This window comes from Rhinopithecus bieti, unplaced genomic scaffold, assembly GCF_001698545.2.
Source record: "Rhinopithecus bieti isolate Rb0 unplaced genomic scaffold, ASM169854v2 scaffold_37914, whole genome shotgun sequence".
NCBI classification, from domain to species: domain Eukaryota; kingdom Metazoa; phylum Chordata; class Mammalia; order Primates; family Cercopithecidae; genus Rhinopithecus; species Rhinopithecus bieti.
In genome coordinates this window covers 1,363,385-1,375,826 of record NW_016816274.1, presented here as the reverse complement: position 1 = coordinate 1,375,826, position 12,442 = coordinate 1,363,385, and the positions used below count along the sequence as shown (strand labels likewise).

At 40.5% G+C, this 12,442-nt stretch overlaps 1 protein-coding gene across 1 annotated transcript in view; it reads left to right on the top strand.

Moving 5' to 3' along the window:
- NCKAP5 (NCK associated protein 5) overlaps positions 1-12,442 on the top strand; it is an 830,344-nt gene that overhangs the window by 575,758 nt on the left and 242,144 nt on the right. Inside the window, exon 7 of the mRNA XM_017854739.1 lies at positions 10,098-10,247. Within this exon, the coding sequence (XP_017710228.1) occupies positions 10,098-10,247 (150 nt within the window). The remainder of the gene's footprint in view (positions 1-10,097; positions 10,248-12,442) is intronic.

Sequence of the window (12,442 nt, the reverse complement as noted above, 5' to 3'; positions counted from 1 at the left end):
GGGACAGAGAATTTATGTGATAACTAAAATTACACAGCTGGCTAGTGGCAGAGCTAGGAGGGAATGCAGATTTCTTACTTCTACTTGTTCTAAGGCTTATTAAAAATGGGGCTAGATGTCTCTACCCTGGAGAAGAACAGACTTTTAGATCCTAGTGAGATGGTGCTTGATGATCCTCAAGAAGGTTGACTGTCAAATAAAATACCAAGATATGTCTGAATGTGATGTTTACTGCGTAGCCTTCTGCCATAATTTGGGATTCTTCAGTTATCTTCACAGTCCTGGAGTCACAGTCCTAGATTCACTCCCCGAGTGATGGTGTAGAAGGCAGAAGGGTCACTGTGTTGAAGTTGGACCTTTGTACACAAAACTAGGCAACCATATCCACCTAGTGGAACTGAGTATTGGGGTTGGGATGAAAATGCTCCAACTTTTCTTCTTACTTTTCTTATGACAGAAATTGTGAGCCTATTGTGACAACAAATTGCCACTCTTCTGCCTCATTTGGGACACTGATGGGCAGATTTCTCTATTTAATTAAAACAAGGGGCAAGCAGGCATTGGTTTTAAATTACTAAGGCCTAAGGCTTTTTTTTTTTTTTTTTTTTTTTTTTTTTTTTTTTTTTTTGAGATGGACTCTTGCTCTCTTGCTGTGTCACCAGGCTGGAGTGCAGTGGTGCAATACTGGCTCACTGCAACCTCCACCCCCCGGATTCAAGTGATTCTCCCACCTCACCCTCCCAAGTAGCTGGGACTACATACAGGCGCATGCCACCACACCCAGCTAATTTTTGTGTTTTTTTAGTAGAGATGGGATTTCACCATGTTGGCCAGGATGGTCTCGATCTCTAGACCTCGTGATCCACCCGCCTCAGCCTCCCAAAGTGCTGGGATTACAGGCGTGAGCCACCATGCCTGGCCAATTTTTGTATTTTTTTTTAATAGAGACAGGGTTTCACCATGGTGGCCAGGATAGTCTCGATCTCTTGACCTCGTGATCCACCTGCTTCAGCCTTCCAAAGTGCTGGGATTACAGGTGTGAGCCACCACGCCCAGCCTAAATTACTAAGACTTTCTAAGCAAGAGAGTTGTAGGCATATGTTTCCCTTGATTGTTGCAAACATAGAACCTGTCTCTTGGAGCCTCAATGCCCTTTACTCTAGAAGCCACTGAAAGTAGTGACAGGCTGTTAATGCCATCTGCTTCTATGAAAAGGAACAGTCATAACATAGTGGCCCCTAGAGTCTCAGAACTCAAATATAAATTTTGAGGGGTCTCTCATCACTCGAAGGTAGAGTAGTTTGCATAGGACATCTATTACTGAAGGAGGGTTAGCAAGCTATAGGTAAATGTGTATCAGTTTGTTTGGTTACACCTACTGTTCCAGTGTACTATTCATAGCCACACCCACTCTTACTCTCCAGTGAATGTTGCTTTGGATGATTAATTATCTGCTCATTTTACTTATTAATAATAGAAATGAAATCAAATGTGCCACCTCAAAAGCTTATCTAAAGTAAAAGTGATTTATGTTCTATGCTCAAGTGTCTTTGTCCAGAGGCACTTAATCTTGGATTAGAATTACCTGTAGTGTTCTCTAAAATGAAAGATTCCTGGCCCCACTCCCAGGTATTGTGAGTCACTAGGGCCAGAGGGCACCAAGGAATCTGCATTTTAAACAAGCAGCATTTCTTCTCCTCCCCTAGCCCCTGTCAACTCTGATGCTGGTGGCTGATGACCCACTCTATGAGAAACATTGAAATAAGGAAATGCTGGTTGTCACTATTAGAGGAAGGGCATACTAAAGAATTAGAATTGTGGACCGCCTTACAAACTGTGGGTTCTCAGTTTGTGGGACTGTCGTTTTAACAACAGTTCTTTCATCTCCTGCTTAGCCTATTGCAGCAGCATCTTGTTTTTCTGACATGTGTTAACTTCCCCAACCCATTCACGCTGTATGAGAGAGAGATTTCAGAACTCAAATCTGACCATGTTACCCTCACTGCTACCATACTTGAAAATAGTCAGTGGCGTTCCGTTCAATGGCCTCTCATTTTCCTGAGGGTAAAGACAAAACTCCTTGACAAGTGGCCTGGCCCCTTCTGCCTATCCAGCCTCATCTCCCTCCCCAGAAACCCTGGCCTACTTTCGGACTTCTCAGTTGCCCTCCCCTCTTCTCATATCATGGTTATTTCCTGGTTAACTCTCACTGTGCCTTCAGATCTCGCCTCAATCTGGAAAACCTCTCCCATCTTCTCATTTATATCACTCTATTATCTATTCTCAAAGCACCTTGAAACTTTTCCTCACAGCACACACTACAGTGCTATTTTATGTTGGCTTCTGATATTTTGATTAATCACTATCTTCCGCAAGACTGTAAGCTCCATGAGAACAGGGCCACACGTGTTTTTATTCACTTTTGTATGCCTGGCATCTTCCTCAGTGCTTAGCATATAGGAACTGCTCAGCAAATATTAAATGAATAGCTTGATTAATGAATTACAGAATAACCTTATGGAACATTGATTGAGTCCTCCTGTGTCCTGGAATGGGGAAAGCCGTGACTGGAAGATGAAGAAGTCACATTTACACGTTTTGGGGAAGGGTATAGACTGAGCAGCAGCTGGCCATCCATGAAGAGCCATGCTGCCCTCTCTTAGGACTAATCGGGCTTCCTGGGATGCCATCTGAGTTCAGTTGATGCATTCCAGAGCTTTGTGTTGATTGATGTTATTTTACGTAGGCCTGATGATGTTGACTGCTTGAGAACAAAAGATGAGTGCTCCCCTAAATGTGAATCATTCCCCTGGTTACGTAACACTTAGAGAAACTTACAGCTCTAAGGATTGCTTTATGTACCAACAAGGTGAAATTTAATTTAAACCCTTCAATACAAACTGAGCTCCTAAATCTTTAGCTTTCTGAGTCCTAGCTGGTATTTGTTGAGGCAAACAAGCTTATGGTCTCAATCATATATGAAATATGTGGGGAGCGAAAGTTGTTTGTATGGTAGCCTCACTTTTATAGAATTCACTCTTGATTAAACGCCATAGAAATGAAAACAGGTCACCTCTAAAATCAACTTATTCTCTTCAACTTTGGCATCCTCGTGAGTGGGCCTGGTTTAGTTTTCTTATTTCCCTCAAAGAGGTTCATAAGATGAATACACAGTATTTAGCACTACACATTTTTGACTCTCTATCTTATACTCTTTTCACTGTGTATATCTCAGATTCTTAATTGGCAAAGGACTTAAAATTTCTATTTTTTTTCCTGATTAAAGTGAGTTATTTATTTTTGGATAGAGTTCATAAGATAAATACACAGTATTTAGCACTACACATTTTTGACTCTCTATCTTATACTCTTTTCACTGTGTATATCTCAGATTCTTAATTGGCAAAGGACTTAAAATTTCTATTTTTTTTCCTGATTAAAGTGAGTTATTTATTTTTGGATAGAATCCATATACTTGATTTTAAAATACTGTCATGTTTTATGAGTGTAAGATAAATCCAACTGCTATTCTATCTAAAATGGACTATGGTGATCTGTGAACAGGATGTAGCCACATTTCTCTCCACTCTCTCAGGTCTTCCCTCTACTTCTGTCTCTCCACCTGTTTGTTTCTTTTGCTCATTCACTTACTCTAAATATGTTCCTTCCATTTTCTCTCTTTCTCAATGTTACATTATACTCTAATACTCTCATTGGTAAATGATTAAGGAAATGAAAGGTTAATCTTAAATGATTAAGAAATAAGAGAGAACCCCACCTTCTGGATTTGCATCAGGGCGTTTTATCATGTAGAGCACAGGCAAGTATGCCTTTAGGTCAGTGACTAGTCTGTGAGCAGCATGTGGACGTGTCTTTTGGTCCTGGGTGACATTACGTCAGAGCGGCTTTGAAGCCTCTTTGTCATGAGCACATTGGCAGTCCCTACACCCCAGAACCATTCAAAGTGGCCCTGTGACTTCCAGCTGCCAGGATCTGTGTCAGAGAACACTTTTACGTGAGAACTACACAAAGCCTCACTGCCTCCAGCAGGCAGAAGAGCCGGGAAATGAATGCCCCAAGAACTGGCCTCAACTAATGATTCCTCCATGGTTGGGGTACCAACACCTCAGCTCTCTCACCCTGGGGTTAGATAATTCTTCCCTTCCTTGAGTCACTTCTCTACCTCCCTACTGGTATTTCCTGCGTCTCCCAAATGAGCTACTTGTACTCAAATCCTTGTTCTCTAAGAATTTAGGCTAGACACTAATGATTTAGAAATGCTAACTGAGAAATTGAACTGTAAGTGATATATTTACAGGGGGACGGGCGCGGTATGGCTCATGCCTGTAATCCAGCACTTTGGGAGGCTGAGGTGGGTGGATCACCTGAGGTCAGGAGTTACAGACCAGCCTGGCTAACATGGTGAAACCCCATCTTTACTAAATACACAAAAATCAGCCTGGTGTGGTAGCACATGCCTGTAATCCGAGCTACTCGGGAGGCTGAGGCAGGAGAATCACCTGAACCCGGGAGGTGGAGGTTGAAGTGAGCCGAGATCGCACCACTGCACCCCAGCCTGGGTGACAGAGGGAGACTGTGTGTCAAAATAAATAAATAAGTAAGTAAGTGATATTTTACAGGGAACTGTATTTTCCAAACCTTGGCTCCTCTACCAGTGCCGTTCATCCCCCGCCTTCTTGGCTTTAGAAATCTCTTCGTACATTCCCACCTTTGCTACTCTCTCTCTCGTGCTCCCTCTTCTCTTTAGTTCTTCAAACAATCTCATTTTTTTATATCTTGAAAAAGGTTTCCACTTGCCTCCACAATGCCCGTCAGCTACAGTTCTTTAGATTTCCTTCCCTGCCAAACTTTCAAATGAGCATCTGAGAAAATTGCCTCTATTTTCTCTCTTTCTACTTTTTGCTTAACCACTGACAATTTGGGTACCATTGTCACACTTTAGTCAAATAGCTCTCAAGTTACCACTAACAACCTTCTTATTACAAAATGTAGAGGGACTTTTTTCTGTTCTCTTGTCATTTCTGCTACCACTGAGTGCCTTGACGTTTTCTTTCTGAAAACTGTATCTTGAGTAATTGAATTCTTAGAACTTTAACCCTGGAAGAGACATTGAGTTCAACTCATCACTTTATCTCTGGGGAAACTGAGGCCTAAAAGTTGGAATGATTTGCCCAGAAAGTTCCAGAATTGTAAAATCTGAGCACTGAATTCAGGGCATCTGACCCATTGTCCGTGGTAGATTCTGAACCACTGCTTTTGGTGAGTCATGACCTTCAACATATTCCTGATTTTCATTTCCTTCTGTATAAAGACTTTCCAACTAGTCTCCTAGCTCCTTCCTTCCACAGCCCATTCTCCACTGCAACAGTCAGGATGATGTTTCTAAAATGTAAATCAGAACCTACCACTCCCCTACCTCTAGACTTCAGTTCCTCTTTAGTGCACTTAGAATAAAATCCGAACTTCTTCCTATGCCTCACAAGACCTTCTATGGTCCAGCTCTCTTTCTGATCTCATTTCCTGCTAGCCTTCCTCTTGTAATCGCTATGCTCCACCACAGACCCTCCCTCAGCTGGCCAGTAAGGCAGGCCTGGCCCGGCCATGAGTATTTGCTTTGCTAGTCCTTCTGCTGGGAATGCTGTTCCCCAAACCACTGCCCAGCTACTTCCTCCTCATTGTTTGGCCTTTGCTGTAATGGCCACCTCCTCACTCAGCCTCACTCTGATGTTAGGACATCTAACATTGCCCCTAACTATACCACTCTCCATCACATGGTGTTATTTTCTTCATAGCATTTACCACCAGCTATTAATACATTATATTACTTACAGATTTGATTTGGAATTTGTCATGTTTCCCAACATTAGAATATACTTTCATGGAATATAGGAATTTTGTCTTGTTTTCCCCACTCCAGTACCTAGATCAGCAAATGGCCAGTCATCAGTGTTTAACAAAACATTTGTTGGATGAACAAATGAATGAATTGTGTCTGAATTTTTGTCTCATTTCCAAGCATCCTCTCTCCCTCTGTTTCTCCCCAATCCTATTACTCAAATATTCTCTCAAAAATTTTTTCTCTGTTATAATCAAACTGATTTCCTTGTAAACCTGCAAGGACAAAACTTACTCTTGACTAGGAGCCTTTTAAAATTTTCTCTTTGACCAAACACCCACCCTATGCCTCTCTAACTATTTAAGTTGTCTCACTGTGTTAGAGTATGAGTCACATTCAGTTTCCATGGAATCATGTCTCACAGCTTTCATTGACTGCCCTTTCTTCAAATTATGGAAAGTGACCCTTACATTTTATGTAATCTAAATGCTCATATATAATCCATATTGTCTTTAATTATTTCTACATCATAATACCTGGGCACTGTATCTAGGCACTTTAAGAGAGAGAGAGAGAGAGAAAGTGTGTGTGTGTGTGTGTGTGTGTGTCTGTGTTTGAAGGGTAGGGCAGTGGCTCCTCATTATTTGCAAATTCTGCATTTGCAAATTTTCTACTCACAGAAATTTATTTATGACCCGAAAATCAATACTTGTGTCACTTTTGTGGTCATTTGTGAATATAATGTGGAATGGTGAAAAACCAGTCACCCAAGGTTCACGTTACTGGCTGGGATGGAGCAAGGCAGCACTGTGCCTTGTTGTTTTAGCTTTCATGCAATAAACTAGTGTCCTGTTTGTGGTCTATTTAGTGGTACGTTTTTTGTATTTTGTGCTTTTTGTTGGTGATTTCACTGTTTGAAATGGCCCTGAGTGTAGTGTTGAAGCTCTGTCTGGTGTTCCTAACCACACATAGACTGTGATGTGCCCTACAGATAAAATACCTGTGTGTTAGATAAGCTTCCTTCAGGCATGAGTTACGGCGCTGTTGGCTGTTAGGTCAATGTCACTGAATCAATAGTATATGTTAAATATAAGGTGTCTTTAAATAGAAATACACATAAAACACGATTATATAATGGCTGGTTAATGAAAATGTGACCAGGGGCTCACAGGAACCTAACTCTATATTTCCCCTAGGAACAATAATCTCACATTTCCTAAGTCAGTGTTATGTTCATGAAAATTTTAGAGAACATAATTACTGTGAATAACAAGAATTCACTATATGGTGTGTGAGTATATATATGTTGGCATTAGCCTCATTTGGGAGTTTAGGAGACAAAGACATCAAGACTTATTGAAATTAAAAAGTTTGTCCAAGGCTAGGTGCAGTGGCTCAGGCCTGTAATCCCAGCACTTTGGGAGGCCGAGGTGGGTGGATCACCTGAGGTCAGGAGTTCAAGACCAGCCTGGCCAACCTGGCGAAAGCCTGTCTCGACTAAAAATACAAAAGCTATTTGGCCATGGTGGCAAGCGCCTGTAATCCCAGCTACTCGGGAGGCTGAGACAGGATATTCGATTGAACCTGGGATGTGGAGGTTGCAGTGAGCCGAGATCATGCCATTGCACTCCAGCCTGGGTGATAGAGCAAGTCTCCATTAAAAAAAAAAAAAAAAAAGAGAGAGAAGAAGAAGTTTGTCTAAGATCATTTACCAAACTGCTAAATAAATGGTAGACCTGAAATGTGGCTGCCACATTCCGAAGTCTTTTGGCTTTTCATTTACCACCCCAGTGGTTTTCTTTGTTTTAATTAGCTGTTGAGCTCTGATTATTACAGGATACTTCTACAGACACACACACTCACACACACAGAGTCATGCACCTCATAAAGATGTGGGTCAATGACAGGCCACATGTGTGATGCTGGTCTCTTAAGATTATACCATGTTTTTACTGTACCTTTTCTATGTTTAGATATGTTTAGATACACAAATACTTGCCATTGTGTTACAGTTGCTTACAGTATTCAGTACAGTAACATGGTATATAGGATTCTAACCTAGGTACCATATAGCCTGGGTGTATAGTAGGCTGTCCCATCTGGGTTTGTGTAAATATACTCTATGATGTTTACACAATGATGAAATCTCCTAAGGAATGTGTGACTGTGTATATGTGTATTTGTATGCATGGATATGTGTATGTGTGTGTATATACATATGTATATGTGTAAAATATAAGTGGAATATGCTGAGTTGAATGAAAAACTATTTACAGAAAAGTCAAATGAAGATAATTTTAAAACAGCTTGCTTCATAAACCTAGGTTAGTATTTACTTACAGTCATCTCAAACTACAAAACAGAAGTAAAAATACCTCTTTGTTTAGGAACAATATGTACAAACTTCATCTTCCTTATCATGGAAATGTAAGTCTTACAGGTGGCCAAACCCTAAAAATTCAAAGCTATAAAAATGCTACCATGACCTGGGCTTGTTTCCTGGCCTGTGGATGTACATCTTAAACTTGCTTGGCATTTATCTGAGCTGAACTCACACCTGCACATGGTATACAGTTAGGCATGTTTGGGTCTGATTTCCTAAAGAACTACAACCTTTCTAATCAGTTACACATTTACATATACAGAGATGACAGGAGAAATTAGATCCTGAAATCTGTGCATAACAGGTTCACATGGATGAATTCACTGACTTTGTGGTCTAAAGTGATTTATATATACACACACATACACTGATACATGTGTGTGTATAAATATATACATATACATTAAGACATATTTTTACATACTTCCTAATTTGTTTTCATCACTTAAATATTTTTGGAACCTTCAAAGCACCTTAATGAACACAGTTTGAAAACGCTGTGGGTTTTTTTTTCTTCTTCTTCTTCTTCTTGTGTTGTTCTTTCCTAAGTAGATTGTATGAGCTCCTGAAGGGTAAGAATGATACCTTTTGTGCTTCTGTATTTGCAAATAGATCTTAGCTTAGTACTAAAATATAGAGAAGTCTCTTACTACTGATAATCCAGTTTTGTTCAGATGGTTGATAACGAGCTACATTAAAGCAAAGATTTCTGCAGCATTGTGTTTAGAATTAAATAGTGTAATGGAAGGATGTCACCTGGTTGTGGGGAGCAAGAGTCTCCATGCATAAAACAGATGTGTGTGTGTTTTTTTTTTTTTTTTTTTTTTTGAGGCGGAGTCTCGCTCTGTCGCCCAGACTGGAGTGCAGTGGCGCAATCTCGGCTCACTGCAAGCTCCACCTCCCGGGTTCACGCCATTCTCCTGCCTCAGCCTCCCGAGTAGCTGGGACTACAGGCACCCGCCACCTCGCCCGGCTAGTTTTTTGTATTTTAGTAGAGACGGGGTTTCACCATGTTAGCCAGGATGGTCTCGATCTCCTGACCTCGTGATCCGCCCGTCTCGGCCTCCCAAAGTGCTGGGATTACAGGCTGGAGCCACCGCGCCCGGCCTGTTTTTTTTTTTTTAATATGGTTATCTCTTGATACTTCTTTTTCCCTTGAAAATGAGAGCTATTCGTGAGGCTTAACTTAATACTTCTCAACTTTCCAAAAGCTTCCAGGGATAAGGTTGAGTGAGGGGCTTCCAACATTGAGTCAAGACAAAATAACGTTTTATGTCTGCCTCAGGGCCATAGTACGAACACTGAACAGTGTTACAGAAAGGGACTAAGGGATCCTTAAAAGTTGTGTCATTATGGAGCTGAAAGAACTAATAGGTATGAGCTTTGAATTCTGAAATCACTCTTATTTCAGTATTTTGTGGTATTTTATATTCTTTTAATTAAATGGCTACATGTCCAGTTACTTTAATGATCCTATCTTGAGGAGCTATGCCTTTCACAAATCAAAGTATCAAAATTGATCTATTTTTCAGCAGTTTGCAGTATAGCTGAGTTTCATTGTGCAGATAAAATTGGATTAACCACATGACCCCACCTGTGGCTTTGCTGGCTCAGTCACTTCTCCACCTGTGCAAAGGACATCTGCATTCAAAGATGGCGACCCAATGGCTTTGTCCTTCCAGGGTTCAGTACAAATATCTACATTTTAAAAAATAAACCCCTCTCAGAATTTGTTTAGCAAATTCCCAGCCCCAGAAGAATGCACATGCAGGAGAAGGATTCCAGCCTTTCCAGCCTCACACTCATGTTTATTTTTCAGTGGAGATTATTGAAAACAGTAATTCTTTCTTGCTTCAGGAAAAGCTGTCAGAGGAAGAGAGAAAACATAAGGAAGCTTTGGAAGATCTTCACATGGTGGTTGATGAGGATTCGAGGAGTGAAAGCAGCAGTACAGATGAGGGGAAAGAAAAGACCAAATTGCTATTAGAGAGACTGAAAGCTCTGGAGGTAAGAAATGAAGCAATTTTTACACTCTTCAAGAAAAATAAGTGTTCTGCTTCTTTTATTGGCACTGGTTTTCAGTGAGTATAAATCTTCCCTTTTCAGTTCTCCCACACTAATACGATCTATCATTTCCTACTGAGATTTGCCTACGATGAACAAAAAGTTAGCACTGAAAGGGTCTTGACTTTATGTTGTTTTAAAAGGAGTACATAGGGCAGTAATTGATTTTAACTTGAATTCAGCCCTCAAACTGGATTAGTTTCTAAAATTGCAAGCTCCTTGAGGTAAGGGGCTATGTGATATTTTACTTTGTTTTCGTGAGTAACTGGTAAAATGAATGAATGCATGAATGAATGACTAAGCAAAATATTTAATAGTATGTAAAGATGATTGGACACACACAGAGAGATTTTAAGCAATATAGTCATATCTTTAAAAAAATAGTCAGGAATTAAACGTGTAAAGCATCCAACAGTGGAACTGAAACTGGCTAAGGAGACTTAAGGAGATTTTTGGAGCACTGACATTCTCCAGATACCTCCAGATCAGTATATGATAACACTAGTCTGTTACTTAGTGGCATTTGACATTATTTCAAGTGTTAATTCATGAATTTTACAGCAGTCGTGAAAGACCATTCCAGTTACCAGTTCTTGATTGAAATGTCGCATGCTTAAAGATTCAGCAAAGATTTTTTTTTTTTCTATGAGTTCATTTACCTCCTTTCGATAAGCTTATAAAGGGCCTTCACCCAACATCTAAAAACACAGTTCTACCATAGAGTCTACAGAATCCTGAAAACTCTACTAGCATAAAGGAATAAGACCTGGAGGCTGGGCACAGTGGCTCACGTCTGTAATCCCAGCACTTTGAGAGGCCGAGGCAGGCGGATCATGAGGTCAGGAGATCGAGACTATCCTGGCTAACACGGTGAAACCCCATCTCTACTAAAAATACAAATAATTAGCTGGGCGTGGTGGTGGGTGCCTGTAGTTCCAGCTAGTACAGAGGCTGAGACAAGAGAATGGCGTGCACCTGGGAGGCGGAGCTTGCAGTGAGCAGAGATTGTGTGCCACTGCACTCTAGCTTGGGTGACACACTCCAAAAAAAAGAAAAGAAAGGAAGACCTAGAGGGGTCTTGTTTTCTATGCTTGGTTTCTGCAATGCTACCTCAGATCTACCACATTGTTTATAATGAGCATATCCATTTTACACTAATTTTCTTGGTGATAATGAAGCAGAATGGTGAGATGATGCACTTTGAAGCCCAGTTCTTGGGATTTGGTTTGAATTCCTGTTCAACTACTTTCTAGCTTTGAAACCATCAAAGTTACTTAGGCTCCCCATGCCTCTGTTCCCTCAGCCGAAAGCGTGGGGACAGTAATAGTAACTAGCTTTACAGGGAAGTAATGAGGATTACATGAGTAATTATTTTTTAAATGATGCCTGGTGCATAGTCTCTTTTATTCATCCACACCAAACCAACTCCTTTTCCTTAATTTTGTTCCTACTTATCTGGGCACAATGATTAATAATATAAGGACTGTGAATGAAAGAGTTTGGCTACTCCACACAGGTGTGACCAAAGGCAGACAGGTAAGCCAGTAGCTTCAAGCACAGAGCAGAAGAAATATCAACTAAAGTAATCACTAGTAACTCCCTCTGGGCAAAGAGCTAGGAATCAGCCTTGTCTCCCCAAGGGTTCTCATTCTTTCATCAATTTTTGAAGATAGTCACTATAAAAGATAGGAAAGCCTTCTCAAGGGAAACTGAGGTTCCTATTTCAGTTGTAAGAAACTGACAGCTTTGTCTTGAGGTTGAATTAAATAGACTCACAATAGGGAAGAGTCGATATTACCATTTCTTACTCCCAGAGAACCGTGTACTTAAATCGTTAGTTTTTGTTTATGACTACAGAGAAAATGAATCTTAGTTCATGACATTGTTAGAGACAAAAATGAAAAGGACGTTTTACTTCATTAAGCTAAGAGGTCTTTAAAAAACGTATTTCCACACCAGTTAGAATGGTGATCATTAAAAAGTCAGGAAACAACAGGTGCTGGAGAGGATGTGGAGAAATAGGAACACTTTTACACTGTTGGTGGGACTGTAAACTAGTTCAACCATTGTGGAAGACAGTGTGGCAATTCCTCAAGGATCTAGAACTAGAAATACCATTTGACCCAGCCATCCCATTA